This window comes from Salmo trutta, chromosome 16 (assembly GCF_901001165.1).
Source record: "Salmo trutta chromosome 16, fSalTru1.1, whole genome shotgun sequence".
Taxonomy (NCBI): domain Eukaryota; kingdom Metazoa; phylum Chordata; class Actinopteri; order Salmoniformes; family Salmonidae; genus Salmo; species Salmo trutta.
Genome location: NC_042972.1, coordinates 2,557,924 through 2,582,459, shown reverse-complemented (window position 1 = coordinate 2,582,459; position 24,536 = coordinate 2,557,924). Strand labels below are relative to the sequence as shown.

Genomic DNA, 24,536 nt, shown 5'->3' with positions numbered 1-24,536 from the left:
AAAAAAAAATGTCCAAAACCCTGTAACCCTAATTATTTATACCCGATGACTGTTTTTATTACAGAATGACAACCTCGTGTCCATAATCCTCCCCACAGTCCACGAGGTAGACTTGTTCACGTGAGTACATGTTAGTAGTAGTGTTCAATCACAAATGGCACACTATTCCCTATAGCGTACACTACTTATGACCAAGGCCTGCAAAAAATAGTGCACTATATAGGGAATAGGGGTGCTGGACTATTGATGGGTTGTTATACGACCACCCCAGCTCTCTGATGCCACCCATTGGTTGGGAGTAGTAGTGCTGGTTGACTCCAACCAGGAAGGATACTTAGCTGCTTCCTGTTGTTGACGCAGTGACTGGTTGCCACGGTAACGTCGGGAAGTGGAGAGCCGATACAGTTCCATCTCTTCTTCTTCTACAGGTGTTTCCACCCAGTGTTCTTCCACATTCAGATGTTATGGGAGCTGGTGTTGCTAGGAGAGGCTCTGGTTGTCATGGCACCGTCACCGGCGGAATCTTCCGATACTGTTCTGGCATTGGTCAGGTGAGACGAGGAGGGTGTGGCTAGAAAGATTAACATAGCATTTTTTTTTTTAAATTTTTTTTTTAAAGTACACAGCTATAGCGTAAAATACAGTGCTGTGAAAAAGTTTCTTCACCCTTTACAATTGTCTCTTTTTTGCATATTTTTGACACCTAAATGTTTTTATATCTTCACTCAAAACCTAATGTTAGATAAAGGGTACCTGAGGGAACAAATAACAATTATTTAATGAATTTAATAAACAACGTAATGCAAAACATGAAGTATTTACTGGTTGTTCCACCTTCAGCTGCAATGACTCCAACTAAACGTTTCCTGTCGTTGATGATCAGTCTCTCACATCGCTGCGGAGGAATTTTGTCCCACTCTTCCATGCAGAACTGATGTAACTCAGCGACCTCTGTGTGGTTTTTCGAGCACGAGCTGCTCAGTTCAAGTCCTGCCGCAACATCTCAATCGGTTTTAGGTCTGGACTTTGACTAGGCCATTCCAAAATATTAAATTAGTTGCTTTTCAGACATCCCGATTTTTGAGATGTTGTGGCAGGTCCTGAAACGAGCAGTTCCTGCTTGAAAACCCACAAATGACCCCATTCTGCATGGAAGAGTGGGCCACAATTCTTCCACAGCAGTGTGAGAGACTGATCATCAACTACAGGAAGTGTTTGGTTGCAGTCGTTGCAGCTGAAGGTGGAACAACCAGTTATTGAGTATAAGGGGGTAAATACTAATTCACACAGGGGCGTTGTGTGTGGCATAACTTGGTTTATTAAATAAATAATTGGCAAGTTATTTGTTCACTCACATACCGTTTATCTAATATTAGGTTTTGTTTGAAGATATATTATTAAAGAAATATATGGAAAAATAGAGAAAATCAAAAAGGGGTAATTACTTTTTCTGCCCCCGGTAGCTGCCAGCAGTCTGCCCCCGGTAGCTGCCAGCAGTCTGCCCCCGGTAGCTGCCAGCAGTCTGCCCCCGGTAGCGGCCAGCACTCTGCCCCCGGTAAGCGGCCAGCACTCTGCCCCCGGTAGCTGCCCCCGGTAGCGGCCAGCAGTCTGCCCCCGGTAGCGGCCAGCAGTCTGCCCCCGGTAGCGGCCCCCGGTAGCGGCCAGCAGTCTGCCCCCGGTAGCTGCCCCCGGTAGCGGCCAGCAGTCTGCCCCCGGTAGCCCCCAGCAGTCTGTAGTCTCAGGATAATAGACACAACCCCTTTAAGAAGATTATCTGTGTGTCTGGAGCTCAATCACTAATTTGTGTGTGTGTGTGTGTGTGTGTGTGTGTGTGTGTGTACAGCTGCATCTCTCCACTGCGCTACTGCAGTGACTTCAGACCGTACTTCACCATCCACGACAGCGAGTTTAAGGAGTACACCACCAGAACACAGGCCCCGTGAGTAACACTATAGTATAGTAGGAGTACACCACCAGAACACAGGCCCCCCCCCCTGAGTAACACTATAGTATAGTAGGAGTACACCACCAGAACACAGGCCCCGTGAGTAACACTATAGTATAGTAGGAGTACACCACCAGAACACAGGCCCCCCCCCCTGAGTAACACTATAGTATAGTAGGAGTACACCACCAGAACACAGGCCCCTCCCCCCCTGAGTAACACTATAGTATAGTAGGAGTACACCACCAGAACACAGACCCCCCCCCCCCCCCTGAGTAACACTATAGTATAGTAGGAGTACACCACCAGAACACAGCCCCCCCCCCTGAGTAACACTATAGTATAGTAGGAGTACACCACCAGAACACAGCCCCCCCCCGAGTAACACTATAGTATAGTAGGAGTACACCACCAGAACACAGACCCCCCCCCCCCCTGAGTAACACTATAGTATAGTAGGAGTACACCACCAGAACACAGCCCCCCCCTGAGTAACACTATAGTATAGTAGGAGTACACCACCAGAACACAGCCCCCCCCTGAGTAACACTATAGTATAGTAGGAGTACACCACCAGAACACAGCCCCCCCCCTGAGTAACACTATAGTATAGTAGGAGTACACCACCAGAACACAGACCCCCCCCCCCCCTGAGTAACACTATAGTATAGTAGGAGTACACCACCAGAACACAGACCCCCCCCCCCCCTGAGTAACACTATAGTATAGTAGGAGTACACCACCAGAACACAGCCCCCCCCCCCCCTGAGTAACACTATAGTATAGTAGGAGTACACCACCAGAACACAGCCCCCCCCCTGAGTAACACTATAGTATAGTAGGAGTACACCACCAGAACACAGACCCCCCCCTGAGTAACACTATAGTATAGTAGGAGTACACCACCAGAACACAGCCCCCCCCCTGAGTAACACTATAGTATAGTAGGAGTACACCACCAGAACACAGCCCCCCCCCTGAGTAACACTATAGTATAGTAGGAGTACACCACCAGAACACAGCCCCCCCCCCTGAGTAACACTATAGTATAGTAGGAGTACACCACCAGAACACAGCCCCCCCCCCTGAGTAACACTATAGTATAGTAGGAGTACACCACCAGAACACAGACCCCCCCCCCCCCTGAGTAACACTACAGTATAGTAGGAGTACACCACCAGAACACAGACCCCCCCCCCTGAGTAACACTATAGTAGGAGTACACCACCAGAACACAGCCCCCCCCCCCCCTGAGTAACACTATAGTATAGTAGGAGTACACCACCAGAACACAGGCCCCCCCCCTGAGTAACACTATAGTATAGTAGGAGTACACCACCAGAACACAGACCCCCCCCCCCTGAGTAACACTATAGTATAGTAGGAGTACACCACCAGAACACAGGCCCCCCCCCTGAGTAACACTATAGTATAGTAGGAGTACACCACCAGAACACAGCCCCCCCCCCCCCCTGAGTAACACTATAGTATAGTAGGAGTACACCACCAGAACACAGACCCCCCCCCCCCTGAGTAACACTATAGTATAGTAGGAGTACACCACCAGAACACAGCCCCCCCCCTGAGTAACACTATAGTATAGTAGGAGTACACCACCAGAACACAGACCCCCCCTGAGTAACACTATAGTATAGTAGGAGTACACCACCAGAACACAGCCCCCCCCCCCTGAGTAACACTATAGTATAGTAGGAGTACACCACCAGAACACAGACCCCCCCCCCCCCCCCCCCGTGAGTAACACTATAGTATAGTAGGAGTACACCACCAGAACACAGGCCCCCCCCCCCCCCTGAGTAACACTATAGTATAGTAGGAGTACACCACCAGAACACAGCCCCCCCCCCCCTGAGTAACACTATAGTATAGTAGGAGTACACCACCAGAACACAGCCCCCCCCCCCCTGAGTAACACTATAGTATAGTAGGAGTACACCACCAGAACACAGACCCCCCCCCCTGAGTAACACTATAGTATAGTAGGAGTACACCACCAGAACACAGACCCCCCCCCCCTGAGTAACACTATAGTATAGGAGGAGTACACCACCAGAACACAGACCCCCCCTGAGTAACACTATAGTATAGTAGGAGTACACCACCAGAACACAGACCCCCCCTGAGTAACACTATAGTATAGTAGGAGTACACCACCAGAACACAGGCCCCCCCCTGAGTAACACTATAGTATAGTAGGAGTACACCACCAGAACACAGACCCCCCCCCCCTGAGTAACAGTATAGTATAGTAGGAGTACACCACCAGAACACAGCCCCCCCCCCCTGAGTAACACTATAGTATAGTAGGAGTACACCACCAGAACACAGACCCCCCCCCCTGAGTAACACTATAGTATAGTAGGAGTACACCACCAGAACACAGACCCCCCCCCCTGAGTAACACTATAGTATAGGAGGAGTACACCACCAGAACACAGACCCCCCCTGAGTAACACTATAGTATAGTAGGAGTACACCACCAGAACACAGACCCCCCCTGAGTAACACTATAGTATAGTAGGAGTACACCACCAGAACACAGGCCCCCCCCTGAGTAACACTATAGTATAGTAGGAGTACACCACCAGAACACAGACCCCCCCCCCTGAGTAACACTATAGTATAGTAGGAGTACACCACCAGAACACAGCCCCCCCCCTGAGTAACACTATAGTATAGTAGGAGTACACCACCAGAACACAGCCCCCCCCCTGAGTAACACTATAGTATAGTAGGAGTACACCACCAGAACACAGCCCCCCCCCTGAGTAACACTATAGTATAGTAGGAGTACACCACCAGAACACAGACCCCCCCCTGAGTAACACTATAGTATAGTAGGAGTACACCACCAGAACACAGACCCCCCCCTGAGTAACACTATAGTATAGTAGGAGTACACCACCAGAACACAGCCCCCCCCCTGAGTAACACTATAGTATAGTAGGAGTACACCACCAGAACACAGCCCCCCCCCCTGAGTAACACTATAGTATAGTAGGAGTACACCACCAGAACACAGACCCCCCCCTGAGTAACACTATAGTATAGTAGGAGTACACCACCAGAACACAGGCCCCCCCCCTGAGTAACACTATAGTATAGTAGGAGTACACCACCAGAACACAGACCCCCCCCCTGAGTAACACTATAGTAGGAGTACACCACCAGAACACAGACCCCCCCCCCCCTGAGTAACACTATAGTATAGTAGGAGTACACCACCAGAACACAGACCCCCCCTGAGTAACACTATAGTATAGTAGGAGTACACCACCAGAACACAGGCCCCCCCCCTGAGTAACACTATAGTATAGTAGGAATACACCACCAGAACACAACCCCCCCCCTGAGTAACACTATAGTATAGTAGGAGTACACCACCAGAACACAGACCCCCCCCCCTGAGTAACACTATAGTATAGTAGGAGTACACCACCAGAACACAGGCCCCGTGAGTAACACTATAGTATAGTAGGAGTACACCACCAGAACACAGGCCCCTCCCCCCCTGAGTAACACTATAGTATAGTAGGAGTACACCACCAGAACACAGACCCCCCCCCTGAGTAACACTATAGTATAGTAGGAGTACACCACCAGAACACAGCCCCCCCCCTGAGTAACACTATAGTATAGTAGGAGTACACCACCAGAACACAGGCCCCCCCCCGAGTAACACTATAGTATAGTAGGAGTACACCACCAGAACACAGACCCCCCCCTGAGTAACACTATAGTATAGTAGGAGTACACCACCAGAACACAGCCCCCCCCCTGAGTAACACTATAGTATAGTAGGAGTACACCACCAGAACACAGCCCCCCCCCTGAGTAACACTATAGTATAGTAGGAGTACACCACCAGAACACAGCCCCCCCCCCTGAGTAACACTATAGTATAGTAGGAGTACACCACCAGAACACAGACCCCCCCCCTGAGTAACACTATAGTATAGTAGGAGTACACCACCAGAACACAGACCCCCCCCCCCCTGAGTAACACTATAGTATAGTAGGAGTACACCACCAGAACACAGCCCCCCCCTGAGTAACACTATAGTATAGTAGGAGTACACCACCAGAACACAGCCCCCCCCCTGAGTAACACTATAGTATAGTAGGAGTACACCACCAGAACACAGACCCCCCCTGAGTAACACTATAGTATAGTAGGAGTACACCACCAGAACACAGACCCCCCCCCCCCTGAGTAACACTATAGTATAGTAGGAGTACACCACCAGAACACAGCCCCCCCCCCTGAGTAACACTATAGTATAGTAGGAGTACACCACCAGAACACAGACCCCCCCCCTGAGTAACACTATAGTATAGTAGGAGTACACCACCAGAACACAGACCCCCCCCCCCCTGAGTAACACTATAGTATAGTAGGAGTACACCACCAGAACACAGCCCCCCCTGAGTAACACTATAGTATAGTAGGAGTACACCACCAGAACACAGCCCCCCCCCTGAGTAACACTATAGTATAGTAGGAGTACACCACCAGAACACAGACCCCCCCTGAGTAACACTATAGTATAGTAGGAGTACACCACCAGAACACAGACCCCCCCCTGAGTAACACTATAGTATAGTAGGAGTACACCACCAGAACACAGCCCCCCCCTGAGTAACACTATAGTATAGTAGGAGTACACCACCAGAACACAGGCCCCCCCCCCCTGAGTAACACTATAGTATAGTAGCAGTACACCACCAGAACACAGACCCCCCCCCCCCCCCCCGTGAGTAACACTATAGTATAGTAGGAGTACACCACCAGAACACAGGCCCCCCCCCCCCTGAGTAACACTATAGTATAGTAGGAGTACACCACCAGAACACAGCCCCCCCCCCCCCCTGAGTAACACTATAGTATAGTAGGAGTACACCACCAGAACACAGACCCCCCCCCCCTGAGTAACACTATAGTATAGTAGGAGTACACCACCAGAACACAGACCCCCCCTGAGTAACACTATAGTATAGTAGGAGTACACCACCAGAACACAGCCCCCCCCCTGAGTAACACTATAGTATAGTAGGAGTACACCACCAGAACACAGCCCCCCCCCTGAGTAACACTATAGTATAGTAGGAGTACACCACCAGAACACAGACCCCCCCCCCCCCTGAGTAACACTATAGTATAGTAGGAGTACACCACCAGAACACAGACCCCCCCTGAGTAACACTATAGTATAGTAGGAGTACACCACCAGAACACAGACCCCCCCTGAGTAACACTATAGTATAGTAGGAGTACACCACCAGAACACAGACCCCCCCCCTGAGTAACACTATAGTATAGTAGGAGTACACCACCAGAACACAGACCCCCCCCCCCCTGAGTAACACTATAGTATAGTAGGAGTACACCACCAGAACACAGCCCCCCCCTGAGTAACACTATAGTATAGTAGGAGTACACCACCAGAACACAGCCCCCCCCCTCCTGAGTAACACTATAGTATAGTAGGAGTACACCACCAGAACACAGGCCCCCCCCCCCTGAGTAACACTATAGTATAGTAGGAGTACACCACCAGAACACAGACCCCCCCCCCCCCCCTGAGTAACACTATAGTATAGTAGGAGTACACCACCAGAACACAGCCCCCCCCCTGAGTAACACTATAGTATAGTAGGAGTACACCACCAGAACACAGCCCCCCCCCCCCCTGAGTAACACTATAGTATAGTAGGAGTACACCACCAGAACACAGACCCCGTTTGTTGAATCAGAGCATACCCATTTCAAGCTTGTCTTAAAATATATATATATATTTTATCTCGGCAAAAAAAAGAAACGTCCTCTCACTGTCAACTGCGTTTATTTTCAGCAAACTTAACATGTGTCAATATTTGTATGAACATAACAAGATTCAACAACTGAGACATAAACTGAACAAGTTCCACAGACATGTGACTAACAGAAATGGAATTATGTGTCCCTGAACAAAGGGGGGGTCAAAATCAAAAGTAACAGTCAGTATCTGGTGTGGCCACCAGCTGCATTAAGTACTGCAGTGCATCTCCTCCTCATGAAATGCACCAGAAAGAGCAGTATGGCTGGTGGCATTGTCATGCTGGAGGGTCATGTCAGGATGAGCCTGCAGGAAGGGTACCACATGAGGGAGGAGGATGTCTTCCCTGTAACGCACAGCGTTGAGATTGCCTGCAATGACAACAAGCTCAGTCCGATGATGCTGTGACACACCGCCCCAGACCATGACGGACCCTCCACCTCCAAATTGATCCCTCTCCAGAGTACAGGCCTCGGTGTAACGCTCATTCCTTCCACGATAAACGTGAATCCGACCATCACCCCTGGTGAGACAATACTGCGACTCGTCAGTGAAGAGCACTTTTTGCCAGTCCTGTCTGGTCCAGCGACGGTGGATTTGTGCCCATAGGCGACGTTGTTGCCGGTGATGTCTGGTGAGGACCTGCCTAACAACAGGCCTACAAGCCCTCAGTCCAGCCTCTCTCAGCCTATTGCGGACAGTCTGAGCACTGATGGAGGTATTGTGCGTTCCTGGTGTAACTCGGGCAGTTGTTGTTGCCATCCTGTACCTGTCCCACAGGTGTGATGTTCGGAACATGTTAGTGTCTTAACGACCGTTCCACAGGTGCATGTTCATTAATTGTTTATGGTTCATTGAACAAGAAGGGGAAACAGTGTTAAACTCTTTACAATGAAGATCTGTTAAGTTATTACGAAGTCTTTGAAAGACAGTGACCTGAAAAATGGACGTTTCTTTTTTTTTTTGCTGAGTTTATATATATATTTCCAAGTATTTAGGTAAATTGGCAAGCTAACTCCTTGATCCTGCATTGTAGTATACCGCTCTGGCCTGATCTCTACTCTCAAGCTAGTTATTTACACAGGCCCCGTGAGTAACAGGAGGAATACCAATCTCTTTTATAATTCACATTTGATTTGTTTAGCTATGGAGTATGGACATGCTAGCTATGAGGTTTTAGGGAACATATGGAACACAGAAGCCAGTCAGACATGCTTTTGTTGACAAGTAGAGCTACTATGATTTATTACCACGTGTCTGTCTTTGTACCCGTCTTATGTCTGTCTCTCAGGCCATCTGTGATTCTTGGCGTGACCAACCCGTTCTTTGCGAAGACCCTCCAACACTGGCCTCACATCATCCGTATTGGAGACATGAAGCAGGCTGGAGAGACGGTCAAGCAGATGAAGGTCAAGAAGCTGAAGAACCTGAAGACCCTTGACTCTAAACCAGGTGATTGACCGGAGGCTCTTACTCTCACAGGACTTGGGTTGCAAAATTCCCTCGTTGTTTTTTTTATTTTTTATATCCTGGTTGAAGAATTCCAGGATGGATGATTCCAAAAATGTTTGTTTCTGGGATTTCTGAAAAACGTTTGCATTTTGTGAACGTTTCTGGAGTTTTACACCCCTACACTTGACTGGAATGGATGGCTGTTGGTGTTTTTTAATATCCACATTCCCCCTTCACCAATGGAGGCTCCTCAGAGGAGAAATGGGAGGATCCACTTACTCAGTGAATTTCATAAAAATAGTAATACATTAAAGTTATCCTTTTTTATATATTTATGTAACATGTTCTCACATCACAATCATTTAGTAACACACTGTTTTGCAATGAAGGTCTACAGTAGCCTCAACAGCACTGTGTAGGGTAGCACCATGGTGTAGCCGGAGGACAGCTAGCTTCCATCCTCCTCTGGCTACATTGACTTCAATACAAAACCTAGGAGGCTCATGGTTCTCACCGCCTTCCATAGACTTACACAATAATTATGACAACTTCCAGAGGACGTGCAGCAACCTATCAGAGCTCTTGCAGCATTAACTGAAATGTTGTCCGCCCAATCAAAGGATCAGATAATTTTTCTAGTACTGAAACCGTACGTTTCAGCTAGCTAGCATTGCAGTGTGTAAAATGTGGTGAGTAGTTGACGTAAAGACAATTTTGAACAAATGCATTCTTTCAAAAATGGGGAGGCAGCGGAGAGGGAGCTATATACTGAAGCCCACAAGCGAAAGTGAGAGGAGGAGAGCACATGGATGTGAGAAGGAATTATACAACGAGCAAAGTGATCATGCTGTTTGTACGTGGCTGCTATGAAAGTGATCATGCTGTTTGTACGTGGCTGCTATGAAAGTGAACTGTTCTGTGGGTGACCAGGGGTGTTTTCATTTTATTGATTTCTGTTAGTGTTTCTTAAACGGAACGAAACGGGGATAAACCTAGCTGAATTTGTCCAATTGAAACTCTTGTTTGGACTAATGATTACACCTTAGATCAAATGTGTGCAAAGCGGTATTGTCTGTCACCTTGATTACGCCGACTTGTCTCCCGACTCGAGCACCTACTTTATAAACTTTAATTCCTATGCTATGTTGTAGCAACCTCATGAGGAAACATTTTAGTAGTCTTAACATGTCGATGTTACATTGAACTGGGTGAACGGAATATGAATTACGGTCATCCAATATGCTGTAATAGAAATAAGGCCATGCACACACACACACACACACACACAAAATAATCGTCTTCCCTGATCTTAAACGTCCAGGACCGACACTACCCTTCACTGGGTGAAGCTAGTGTTTTCATATCCGCATTGCCCCTTCACTGTGTGAAGCTAGTGTTTTCATATCCGCATTGCCCCTTCACTGGGTGAAGCTAGTGTTTTCATATCCGCATTGCCCCTTCACTGTGTGAAGCTAGTGTTTTCATGTCCACGTTGCCCCTTCACTGTGTGAAACTAGTGTTTTCATGTCCACGTTGCCCCTTCACTGTGTGAAGCTAGTGTTTTCATATCCGCATTGCCCCTTCACTGTGTGAAGCTAGTGTTTTCATGTCCACGTTGCCCCTTCACTGTGTGAAGCTAGTGTTTTCATGTCCACGTTGCCCCTTCACTGTGTGAAGCTAGTGTTTTCATGTCCGCGTTGCCCCTTCACTGTGTGAAGCTAGTGTTTTCATGTCCACGTTGCCCCTTCACTGTGAAGCTAGTGTTTTCATATCCGCATTGCCCCTTCACTGTGTGAAGCTAGTGTTTTCATGTCCACGTTGCCCCTTCACTGTGAAGCTAGTGTTTTCATATCCACGTTGCCCCTTCACTGTGTGAAGCTAGTGTTTTCATGTCCACGTTGCCCCTTCACTGTGTGAAGCTAGTGTTTTCATGTCCACGTTGCCCCTTCACTGTGTGAAGCTAGTGTTTTCATATCCGCATTGCCCCTTCACTGTGTGACACTACTTTGTGTGTTCCATGGCAGGTGTCTACAGCGCGTACAAGCCCTTCCTCAACAAAGATGAGGATATCATTAAACAACTACAGAAGGTAAGAGTGGGGGAACTAGGGAACTACAGGAAGTAATGGGGGGAACTAGGGAACTACAGGAAGTAATGGAGGGGGGTGTGTTGGCAATAGCGAGCCATTTGGGTCTGACTATGCCTGCTGTGTAAACTGATGTTCGTATTGTGTCCTCCCCTCAGGGTGTCCAACAGAAACGTCCCTCGGCGGCACAGAATGCCATCCTGCGACGGTACTTCCTGGAGCTGACGCAGAGCTTCATCATTCCACTGGTGAGAACCTTGGAACCTGGGAACCTTAGAACCTGGGAACCTTAGAACCTGGGAACCTTGGAACCTGGGAACCTTTAGAATTTTTAAAACATTACAATACATTCAGATTTCACCACACACTGTGTGTCCTCAGGCCCCTACTCCACCACTACCACATATCTACAACACAAAATCCATGTGTATGCATGTGTGTAGGCATGTGTCTGTGCCTATGTTTGTTGTTTAACAGTCCCCGCTGTTCCATAAGGTGTATTTAAAAAAATGTAATCTGATTCTACTGCTGCATCAGTTACCTGATATGGAATAGAGTTCCATGTAGTCATGGCTCTATGTAATACTGTGCGCCTCCCATAGTCTGTTCTGGACTTGGGGACTGTGAAGAGACCTCTGGTGGCATGTCTTGTGGGGTATGCATGGGTGTACAAGCTGTGTGCCAGTAGTTTAGACAGTCAGCTCGGTGCATTCAACATGTCAATACCTCTCATAAATACAAGTAGTGATGAAGTCAATCTCTCCTCCACTTTGAATCAGGAGAGATTTACATGCATATTATTGATGTTAGCGCTCTTTGTACATCCAAGGGCCAGCCGTGCCGTGCTTCCCTGTTCTGAGCGTTGGTTCCTTTTTGTGGTACCTGACAACACAACTGAACAGTAGTCCAGGTGTGACTAAACTAGGGCCTGTATGACTTGCCTTGTTGATAGTGTTGTTAAGAAGGTAGAAACTAGGGCCTGTAGGACCTGCCTTGTTGATAGTGTTGTTAAGAAGGTAGAAACTAGGGCCTGTAGGACCTGCCTTGTTGATAGTGTTGTTAAGAAGGTAGAAACTAGGGCCTGTAGGACCTGCCTTGTTGATAGTGTTGTTAAGAAGGTAGAAACTAGGGCCTGTAGGACCTGCCTTGTTGATAGTGTTGTTAAGAAGGCAGAGCAGCGCTTTATTATGGACAGACTTCTCCCCATCTTAGCTACTGTTGTATCAATGTGTTTTGACCATGATAGTTTATAATCCAGGGTTAATGCAAATACTCTGGGTAGCCATTTCATTAGCTGTTCAGGAGTCTCATCAGTAATTTGTGTAAGTGCTGTGCTTATTGAATGTCCTTCCCTATAAGCGTGCTGAAAGTCTGTTGTCAATTTGTTTACTGTAAAATAGCATTGTATCTGGTCAAACACCATTTTTTTTCCCCCTAAAAGTTTACTAAGAGTTGCTAACAGGCTGATTGGTGTCAGCATTTGTAGCTGGCATGTTTAGCCTAAGTTTGTTAATCTTGTCAATGAAAAAATCATTAAAGTAGTTGGTAATATCAGTGGGTTTTGTGATGAATGAGCCATCTGATTCAATGAATGATGGAGCTGAGTTTGCCTTTTTTAGTCCAACATTTCATTGAAGGTGATCCAAAGCTTTTTACTCTCATTCTTTGTCATTTATCTTTATTCAAATACCTTAGAAATGCTATTACTTCAATTTCTCAAACATATTACTATTTTACAGCATTTTAAAGACAAGACTCTCGTTAATCTAACCACACTGTCCGATTTCAAAAAGGCTTTACAACGAAAGCAAAACATTAGATTATGTCAGCAGAGTACCCAGCCAGAAATAATCAGACACCCATTTTTCAAGCTAGCATATAATGTCACAAAAACCCAGAAGACAGCTAAATGCAGCACTAACCTTTGATCTTCATCAGATGACAATCCTAGGACATTATGTTATACAATACATGCATGTTTTGTTCAATCAAGTTCATATTTATATCAAAAACCAGCTTTTTACATTAGCATGTGACGTTCAGAACTAGCATACCCCCCGCAAACTTCCGGCGAATTTACTAAATTACTCACGATAAACGTTCACAAAAAGCATAACAATTATTTTAAGAATTATAGATACAGAACTCCTCTATGCACTCGATATGTCCGATTTTAAAATAGCTTTTCGGTGAAAGCACATTTTGCAATATTCTAAGTAGATAGCCCGGCATCACAGGGCTAGCTATTTAGACACCCAGCAAGTTTAGCCTTCACCAAACTCCGATTTACTATTAGAAAAGTTTGATTACCTTTGGTGTTCTTCGTCAGAATGCACTCCCAGGACTTCTACTTCAATAACAAATGTTGGTTTGGTCCCAAATAATCCATAGTTATGTTCCAACAGCGGCGTTTTGTTCGTGCGTTCAAGACACTATCCGAAGTGTAAATAAGGGTCACGCGCACGGCGCATTTCGTGACAAAAGATTTCTAAATATTTAATTACCGTACTTCGAAGCATGTCAACCGCTGTTTAAAATCAATTTTTATGCCATTTTTCTCGTAAAAAAGCGATAATATTCCGACCGGGAATCTGCAATTAGGTAAACAGACGAAAGAAAATAAAGCACGGGGTCGACTCGGGCACGCGCCTAAGCCCTTTGTCCTCTGATCGGCCACTTGGCAAAGGCGATAATGTGTTTCAGCCAGAGGCTGCCTCGATATCGTTCAGCTTTTTCCCGGGCTCTGGGAGCCGTAGGAAGTGTCACGTTACAGCAAAGTACCTCAGTCTTCAATAAACAGAGGCAAGAAGAACAACACCTTGTCAGACAGGCCACTTCCTGCATGAAATCTTCTCAGGTTTTTGCCTGCCATATGAGTTCTGTTATAATCACAGACACCATTCAAACAGTTTTAGAAACTTTAGGGTGTTTTCTATCCAAAGCCAATAATTATATGCATATTCTAGTTACTGGGCAGGAGTAGTAACCAGATTAAATCGGGTACGTTTTTTATCCGGCCGTGTAAATACTGCCCCCTACCCCCAACAGGTTAATGGGTGCGTTCTTATTACTAACTGGAATAAGACATTCCATTAATGTGTCCAGTGCAGCGTCTGGTTGCTTCTCATTACACACCACGGACCAACAAATATTCTTTACATCAACATATGAATTACTACAAAACTTGTCGTATGACCTCTTATACACTATATTAGGCCCAGCCTTTGGAACTTTGGTTTTCCTAGATATGGCTGCTATATTGTGATCACTACATCCGATGGTTCTGGATACTGCTTTCAAGCTAATTTCTGCAGCGTTAATAAAGATGTGATCAATACATGTTGATGATTTTAATTCCTGTGCTGTTTGTAACTACACTGGTAGGTTGACTGATAACCTGAACCAGGTTGCAGTTACTGGTTACAGATTCAAGCTTTTTCTTGAGAGAGCAGCTTGATGAAAGCCAGTCAATATTTAAATCACCCAGGAAATATACCTCTCTTTTGATATCACATACATGATCAAGCATTTCACACATATTATCCAGATACTGACTGTTAGCACTTGGTGGTCTATAGCAGCTTCCCACCAGAATGGGCTTTAGGTGAGACAGATGAACCTGTAGCCATATTACTTCAACAGTATTTAACATGAGATCCTCTCTAAGCTTTACAGGAATGTGGTTCTGAATATAAACAGCAGCACCTCCACTATTGGCATTTCTGTCTTTTCTGTAAAAGTTATAACCATGTATTGCTACCACTGTATCATCAAAGGTATTATCTCAAAATCAAATCAAAGTTTATTTGTCACGTGCACCGAATACAACAGGTGTAGACCTTACAGTGAAATGCTTTACTTACGAGCCCTTAACCAGCAGTGCAATTTTAAGTAAAAAATAGCTATTAGGTAAACAATAGATAAGTCAAGAAAACAGTGAAAATAACATATACAGGGGGTACCGGTACAGAGTCAATGTGCAGGGGCACCGGTTAGTCGATGTGCGGGGGCACCGGTTAGTCGATGTGCGGGGGCACCGGTTAGTCGATGTGCGGGGGCACCGGTTAGTCGATGTGCGGGGGCACCGGTTAGTCGATGTGCGGGGGCACCGGTTAGTCGGGCTATTTGAGGTAGTATGCACATGAATGTATAGTTAAAGTGACTATGCATATATGATAAACAGAGAGTAGCAGCAGCGTAAAAGAGGGAGTGGCGGGACACAATGCAAATAGTCTGGGTAGCCATTTGGTTACCTGTTCAGGAGTCTTATGGCTTGGGGGTAAAAACTGTTGAGAAGCCTTTTTGTCCTAGACTTGGCACTCCGGTACAGCTTGCCATGCGGTAGTAGAGAGAACAGTCTATGACTGGGGTGGCTGGGGTCTTTGACTATTTTTAGGGCCTTTTTCTGACACTGCCTGGTGTAGAGGTCCTGGATGGCAGGCAGCTTGGCCCCAGTGATGTACTGGGCCGTACGCACTACCCTCTATAGTGCCTTGCAGTCGGAGGCAGAGCAGTTGCCATACCAGGCAGTGATGCAACCAGTCAGGATGCTCTCGATGTTGCAGCTGTAGAAACTTCTGAAGACCCATGCCAAATATTTTCAGTCTCCTGAGGGGGTAAAAGGTTTGGTCGTGTCCTCTTCACGACTGTCTTGGTGTGTTTAGACCATTCTAGTTTGTTGTTGATGTGGACACCAAGGAATTTGAAGCTCTCAACCTGCTCCACTACAGTCCCGTCGATGAGAATTGGGGCGTGTTTGGTCCTCCTTTTCCTGTAGTCCACAATCATCTCCTTTTGTCTTGATTACGTTGAGGGATAGCTTGTTATTCTGGCACCACCCGGCCAGGTCTCTGACCGCCTCCCTATAGACTGTCTCGTCGTCGGTGTTCAGGCCTACCACTGTTGTGTCATCAGCAAACTTAATGATGGTGTTGGAGTCGTGCCTGGCCAGGGAGTACAGGAGCAGCCAGGGAGTACGTGAGTGCTTCGGGTCTGTAGTCATTTAGGCAGGTTACCTTAGTGCTCTTGGGCACAGGGACTATGGTGGTCTGCTTGAAACATGTAGATATTATAGACTCAATCAGGGACATGTTGAAAATGTCAGGGAAGACACCTGCCAGTTGGTCAGCACATGCCCGGAGCACACGTCCTGGTAATCCGTCTGGCCCCGCAGCCTTGTGAATGTTGACCTGTTTAAAGGTCTTACTCAAGTCGGCTACGGAGAGTGAGATCACACAGTCGTCCGGAACAGCTGACGCTCTCATGCATGCCTCAGTGTTGCTTGCCTCGAAGCGAACATAGAAGTGATTTAGCTCGTCTGGTAGGCTCGTGTCACTGGGCAGCTCGCGTCTGTCCTTCCCTTTTGTAGTCTGTAATAGTTTGCAAGCCCTGCCACATCCGACGATCGTCGGAGCCGGTGTAGTACAATAGTTTGATGGTTCGTCGGCGGGAATAGCAGGATTTCGTATAAGCTTCCGGGTGAGTTCCAGAGAGTAATGTTATGTTACTAGCAAAATTGATTTCATGAACCTTGTATCTTAAGCTACATATGTTAACGTGGGCTTTTTTGAGCACTTCTTCTGCGATGCTTACTTGATTTACTTTGCTTGACTGGGAAGCTTAGCAGCAGTAGATGTGCTGATGTGATTGATGTTAGTGCAGGGTGAGCTGCACACAGTGGACTTCCTACTAGGGGCACATCGCCTCAGTGCTAACAGTATAACTCTGGTTCATAGGCACATTATTACTGCATACAATAGCTGTAGGATCAGCAGAGGCATTCAGGGCAGTAAGAGGGACATAAAATAGATTACTTACATTGTCTACCAACGTCCCTGGTATAAACTGAGCTGGGCTTGGGTCAATGTCTTAACGCAGACTTATAATGCTGTGAAATGATTTGGGTGGATCCCATCCTCCTTTATAAAACGTGTTTTTGTTTCCAAAAGGTATTGAAATTGTCCACAAAAGTTAACACCCGTTGAGCTGCAGTAATCACATAGCCAGTTATGAAGAGAGAGAATCCTGCTGAAGTGTTGAATGCCACGATTCAGAGAGGACACAGGGCCAGATATGAAGGGTCTTTTATTAGTGTCAATCAGCTCTTTAAAAGAGCTGCTCTTCATAATCTCATTTAAAACCCACACGGACTACGATAGAATCAATGTCCTTGTCGCTGTATCGTCTGTCCTGACGTAATACATTCAGGAGTAGTTTAGTCATGTCATTTACTCGAGCTTTGTGATAGGATGTTGTTTTAGCACCAGGAACAGTCACATTTCTTGATCACAGTGAAGACATTTAACTTGTTTAATATATTCCATTAGTAACTCCACTCACTACTTGTATAGTCTGTTAGTAACACCACTCACTACTTGTATAGTCTGTTAGTAACTCCACTCAATACTTGTATAGTCTGTTAGTAACTCCACTCACTACTTGTATAGTCTGTTAGTAACTCCACTCACTACTTGTATAGTCTGTTAGTAACACCACTCACTACTTGTATAGTCTGTTAGTAACTCCACTCACTACTTGTATAGTCTGTTAGTAACTCCACTCACTACTTGTAGCTGTATAGTCTGTTAGTAACACCACTCACTACTTGTAGCTGTATAGTCTGTTAGTAACACCACTCACTACTTGTATAGTCTGTTAGTAACTCCACTCACTACTTGTATAGTCTGTTAGTAACTCCACTCACTACTTGTATAGTCTGTTAGTAACTCCACTCACTACTTGTATAGTCTGTTAGTAACTCCACTCACTACTTGTAGCTGTATAGTCTGTTAGTAACTCCACTCACTACTTGTATAGTGTGTTAGTAACTCCACTCACTACTTGTAGCTGTGTACTCTGTGTTGTTGGTCTTAGCTAGCTTAATGTTCCAGTCAGTAGCTAGCTAGCACTCACACACTGGCTGCTAGCGCCGTCATGACAAGAGGCTTGAGGGAAGCCCTACATTATGACGTGTTTCTAAGTAGTGAGAACGCAGACCGTGTTGTAAAGTCCTCTTTAGACCTGTACTTTTCTTGAATGTAGTTTTGTTATTGACTAAAACAAGTAGACAACAAGAAATTTGCGTTTTGAAAAAGGTGAAATTTTTGCTGTCAGTCAATGGGATCACCTCGGTTAAACACAGGTTGTTTTCCCCCCGCAGGCGGGCGGACCGCTATCTAAAACCAAATATACATCCCTGTGCTGAGAACTTAAACAGTAGTTGTGAAGAAGGGCTTTATGAAAACTACACTAACACACTAAGTCTTCCATTCTCCATCTCACAGGAGCGCTATGTGGCCAGTCTGATGCCTCTACAGAAGAACATCTGTCCTTGGAAGAGTCCTCCCCAGCTGAGGCCTTTCCTCCAGGACGTCTTTATGAAGACTCTGGAGAAGGCTGGTCCTCAGCTCACCTCACCTCTCAAAGGAGACTGGATGGGACTCTACAGGTACTGACGTCCACACACGGGATAGCCTGGTTCCACGTGTCGTTAACCTTTTATTTAACCAGGGAGTCCTACTGAGAGGTCTGTTTTACAGATGATCCCTGAATGACAAAAACACACATCAAATATGCAAAACATGAACAACCGCAGCCATAGGAAACGGACACATCAGTAATAAGCTTCTCAATCAGTTTTCTGAATTTCCCAAGATGCATCCAATTTTAAACAGTTTTTGAGATTATTCCATAAATAAGGTGCAAAAAAATAAAGCTGATTCACCTAACTGTATGGAGACTGAAGGAGTTTCTGGTGTTAGCTATCCTTGAGACCGGGGCGACTTGTACAGGACATCTAACAGTTATTAATGATGTTAGGTACAGCGGTAGTTTTGGTAAAATCGCTTTCTTTATAAACGAAACGAGAGAGTAGTGTATTGATCTTTCAGACTAAAGAGAGGGCCACCCTACTTTCTGATGTAGAATGCAGTGATGTGACTGTACCTATCTCCCGTAGTAAACCTTAGTGTGTTATGAAAAACTGTGTCCAATGACTTCAATACAGTGGGAGCTGCATTCATGTCGACGGCATTGCCACAGTCTAGAGCTGAGATGAATGTCGACTGGATGATTTGTTTTCTGCTATCTATTGAAATACTATTCCTATAAGAGAAGCCCAATATTTTTTTGTATGTATGTGTGTTCTTAATATTAACTCAACATGCTTTTTTCATTTTTTTTTTTAGCTTTATTTATTTTCTGTCTGTTTACCAGGAAACACAAGTCTATTATAATGTAATATAATGACAGTGTGTGTATTTCCTGTTTGCAGACTTTGTGAATGTGACATGGTCTATGCATCCTAAAAGCCTGTTGGTGTGTTTTGTTCCATCTTGGCGTGTGTTTTTCTTATCCAGACAGTTCCTCAGGTGTCCTAACTTTGACGGCTGGTTCAGGAATCGCAGGAGAGAGATGATGAAGAAACTAGAGGCCCTTCACCTAGAGGCTGTCTGTGAGGAGGTGAGTAATGAAGAAACTAGAGGCCCTTCACCTAGAGGCAGCAGCTACTCTTCCTGGGGTTTATTATGGATCCCCGTTAGTTCCTGCCAAGGCAGCAGCTACTCTTCCTGGGGTTTATTAAGGATCCCCATTAGTTCCTGCCAAGGCAGCAGCTACTCTTCCTGGGGTTTATTATGGATCCCTATTAGTTCCTGCCAAGGCAGCAGCTACTCTTCCTGGGGTTTATTATGGATCCCCATTAGTTCCTGCCAAGGCAGCAGCTACTCGTCCTGGGGTTTATTATGGATCCCCATTAGTTCCTGTCAAGGCAGCAGCTACTCTTCCTGGGGTCCAGCAAAATTAAGGCAGTTCATACATTTTAAGAACATTTACAATACATTCATAACAGATTTCATAACATATATTCAGGCCTCTACTACCACATATCTACAACACAATCCATGTGTATCGTGGGTGTATGTGTCTGCCTGTGTTTGTGTTGCTTCACAGTCCCTGCTGTTCTATAGGGTGTATTTATCTGTTTTATGAATATAATTCTACTGCTTGAGTCAGTTACTTGATGTGGAATAGAGTTCCATGTAGTCATGGCTCTATGTAGTACTGTTTGCCTATTCTGAAACTAACTGCAACTCTTTGTTGCTGTCATTTCAGTCGCTGTAGTATCTGACGTGTTTTGTGTTGAGTCATCCGCATACGTAGACACACTGGCTTTACTCAAAGCCAGTGGCATGATGTTAGTAAAGATTTTAAAAAGTAAGGGGCCTAGACAGCTGCCCTGGGGAATGCCTGATACTAGCTGGATTATGTTGGAGAGGCTTCCATTAAAGAACACCCTCTGTGTTCTGTTAGACAGGTAACTCTTTATCCACATTATAGCAGGGGGTGTAAAGCCATAACACATACGTTTATCCAGCAACAGACTATGATCGATAATGTCAAACGCCGCACTGAAATCTAACAAGACAGCCCCCACTATCATTTTATCATCAATTTCTCTCAGCCAATAATCAGTCATTTATGTTAGTGCTGTGCTTGTTGAATGTCCTTCCCTATAAGCGTGCTGAAAGTCTGTTGTCAATTTGTTTACTGTAAAATAGCATTGTATCTGGTCAAACACCTTTTTCCCCAAACGTTTACTAAAGTGTTGGTAACAGGCTGATTGGTCGGCTATTTGAGCCAGTAAAGGGGGCTTTACTATTCTTAGGTAGAGGAATTACTTTTGCTTCCTTCCAGGCCTGAGGGCAAACACTTTCTAGTAGGATGAAATTGAAGATGTGGCAGATGGGAGTGGCAATATCATCCGCTATTATCCTCAGTAATTTTCCATCCCAGTTGTCAGACCCCGGTGGCTTGTCATTGTTGACAGACAACCATCATTTATTCACCTCTTCCACACTCACTTTACGGAATTCAAAATTACAATTCTTGTCTTTTCATAATTAGATCAGATATACTTGGATGTGTGGTGTCAGCATTTGTTGCTGGCATGTTATGCCTAAATTAGCTAATCTTGCCACTTAAAAAAGTATTTAAGTAGTTGGCAATATTAGTGGGTTTTGTGATGAATGAGCCATCTGATTCAATGAATGAAGGAGCTGAGTTTGCCTTTTTGCCCAAAATTTAATTTGAGGTGCTCCAAAGCTTTTTACTATCATTCTTTATATCATTTATCTTTTGTTTCATAGTATAGTTTCTTCTTTTTAATTCAGTTTAGTCACATGATTTCTCAATTTTTGCAGTACGTTTGCCAATCTGTTATACAGCCAGACCATTGACCTATGCACCTCTCTCCCCATTTCTGATCTTTCATGTAGGATCTACAGGTGCGTGTCCAGCAACACACGGAGGTGGAGACCGTGGACCTCGTTCTCAAACTCAAAGACAAACTGGTCAGTGTGAGGGTGCTTCGTTGTAACAGATTGACATGGACTTCCTTCTGCTCGTTAGTGACAGATCACGTCACAGTAGGCTTCCTGTACACTACATGGCCAAAAGTATGTGGACAACTGTTCGTCAAAACATCTCATTTCATAATCATGGACATTTATTATGGAGTTGGTCCCTCCTTTTTGCTGCTATAACAGCCTCCACTCTGCTGGGAAGGCTTTCCACTAGATGTTGGAACATTGACATGAGGACTTGCTTCCATTCAGCCACAAGAGCATTAGTGAGGTCGGGCACTGATGTTGGGCGATTAGGTCTGGCTCACAGTCGGCGTTCCAATTCATCACAAAGGTGTTTGATGGGGTTGAGGTGAGTGCTCTGTGCAGGTCAGTCAAGTTCTTCCAAATCAACCTCGACAAACCATTTCTGTATTGACCTCGATTTGTGCACGGGGGCATTGTCATGCTGAAACAGGAAAGGACCTTCCCCAAACTGTTGCCACAAAGTTGGAAGTACAGAATTGTCTAAGGGGCCTAGCCAAAACCATGAAAAACAGCCCCAGACCATTATTCCTCCTTACAGTTGGCACAGGTAGCGTTCTCGTGGCATCCGCCAAACCCAGATTCATCCGTCTGACTGCCAGATGGTGAAGCGTGATTCATCACTCCAGAGAACATGTTTCCATTGCTCCAGAGTCCAATGACGGTGAGCTTTACACCACTCCAGCCGACGCTTGGCATTGCGCATGGTGATCTTAGGCTTGTGTGCAGCTGCTCGGCCATGGAAACCCATTTCATGAAGCTCCTGACGAACCGTTCCTTTGCTGACGTTGCTTCCAGAGGCAGTTTGGAACTCGGTAGTGAGTGTTGCAACCCGAGGACAGATGATTTTTACGCACTTTAGCACTCGGTGGTCCCGTTCTGTGAGCTTGTGTGTCCTACCACTTCACGGCTGAGCCGTTGTTGCTCCTAGACGTTTCCACTTCACAATAACAGCACTAACAGTTGACCTGGGAAGCTCTAGCAGGGCAGAAATTTGACGAACTGACTTGTTGAAAAGGTGGCATCCTATGACGGTGCCATGTTGAATGTCACCGAGCTCTTCAGTACGGGTCATTTTACTGCCAGTGTTTGTTTATGGAGATTGCATGGCTGTGTGCTCAATTTTATATACTTGTCAGCTGAAATAGCCGAATCCACTAATTTGAAGGGGTGTCCACATACTTTTTGGCCACTTGTATGTTCAGTTTATGCTAAATTAACTTGATTTATGTTAGTAAACACAAAGTATTTTTAAAGAATCATTTGATGCTTTGTTATGTGTTGCTGACCTGTTCTTCCTGTATGTTCTAGACTCAGGCACAGAGAGAGCAGCTTCCTCTGAGGCCTGGGACGTTGACTAAACTACAAGCCCACATCGACTCTGTCATCCTGTCTTTACCTGATGATCTACAGGGAATCCTGCACAAGCCCTCCACACCCTGACCTTATGACCCTCTCCCTGACTTCTGACCTATAACCCCTGACCACTAATCATTGACTTATAACCCCTTGGGGGAGGAGGAAGGGAGGTCCAAGGAAGGACTGCTCCAGTCTCATTATGGATTTTTAAGACTTTTTTTTTATTTTTCTTATTTTTTTTATATTTTTTTTTAAAGTGCACTTCACCCTTTAATATCTGTGTGAATGTGCCACCTTCAACCTCTCTCCACCTTCATGTGCAATGCTGGCATTGCCCGAAATATTCCACTGATGATTTATTGATTATGCAACCAGTCAGAAATAAGAAGACGAGCCAATAAGTGGTTGATTCCTCAGAGAGATAACGTCTGTGCTGTAGTGAATCATGTGTCTGTGACGTGGCATCTTGTAACACTGATGAAGTCCGTAAAGGGGAAAGGTTGACTAAAGCATCTTAATCTGTGTCCGGGAAACCGACCCTTTTGGTCTACGCTGTTTAATAAAACAGCCTCGTTTTTAGGATTCTATGCTGCGCTGATCACTTAAACTGCAGTTACAATAAACTATAGACGGGTTGTAATATAAGGTTTAATTGTCAACAATAATTGTACGTTATATGAAAGGTCGCTGTGCTGTTGTATAAATGTTGAAGACGTGAAGAGCTGTAATGTATAGCGTCACTATACACTTAGTGGACAAAACATTAAGAACACCTTCCTAGTATTGAGTTGCACCCCCTTTTGCCCCTCAGAACAGACTCAATTCGTTTGGGGCATGGACTCTACAAGGTGTTGAAAGCGTTCCACAGGGATGCTGGCCCATGTTGACTCCAATGCTTCACACAGTTACTCTTCCTGGGGTTTATTATGGATCCCCATTAGTTCCTGCCAAGTTGGCTGGATGTCCTTTGGGGTGGTGGATCATTCTTGATACACACGGGAAACTGTTGAGCGTGGAAAAACCCAGCAGCGTTGCAGTTCTTTACACAAACCGGTGCCCCTGGCACTGACTACCATACCCCGTTCAAAAAGCACATAAATCTGTTGTCTTGCCCCATTCACCCTCTAAATGGCACACAAACACAATCCATGTCTCAATTGTCTCAAGGCTTAAAAATCATTCTTTAATCATGTCTCCTCCCCCTTCATCTACACTGATGTGAAGTGGATTTAACAAGGTGACATCAACAAGGGATCATAGCTTTTCACCTGGATTCACCTGGTCAGTCTGTCATGGAAAGAGCAGGTGTTCTTAATGTTTTGTCCACTCATGTATAGTGTTTGAGGAGACGACGACGGGGTGGTCTTCATGAGGCACAAAACAGATTGAAACAAGAAGGAACCTAAAAGCTTGTGCAATAAAATGGTTTGCGTTGCAAAACGTTTTTTTTTTGGTTACATTGTGCCCTAATG

At 45.5% G+C, this 24,536-nt stretch overlaps 1 protein-coding gene across 1 annotated transcript in view; it reads left to right on the top strand.

Annotated features, from left to right (window-relative positions):
* dennd6a (DENN/MADD domain containing 6A) overlaps nt 1-23,775 on the top strand; it is a 33,391-nt gene extending 9,616 nt beyond the window's left edge. The window contains exons 9-18 of the mRNA XM_029692744.1: nt 65-120; nt 429-551; nt 1,844-1,939; nt 9,074-9,234; nt 11,259-11,323; nt 11,479-11,568; nt 18,604-18,767; nt 19,678-19,780; nt 21,595-21,669; nt 23,017-23,775. Coding sequence (XP_029548604.1) covers nt 65-120; nt 429-551; nt 1,844-1,939; nt 9,074-9,234; nt 11,259-11,323; nt 11,479-11,568; nt 18,604-18,767; nt 19,678-19,780; nt 21,595-21,669; nt 23,017-23,148 — 1,065 coding nt within the window. The 3' untranslated portion in view covers nt 23,149-23,775. The remainder of the gene's footprint in view (nt 1-64; nt 121-428; nt 552-1,843; nt 1,940-9,073; nt 9,235-11,258; nt 11,324-11,478; nt 11,569-18,603; nt 18,768-19,677; nt 19,781-21,594; nt 21,670-23,016) is intronic.
* Nucleotides 23,776-24,536: the final 761 nt, after the last annotated feature.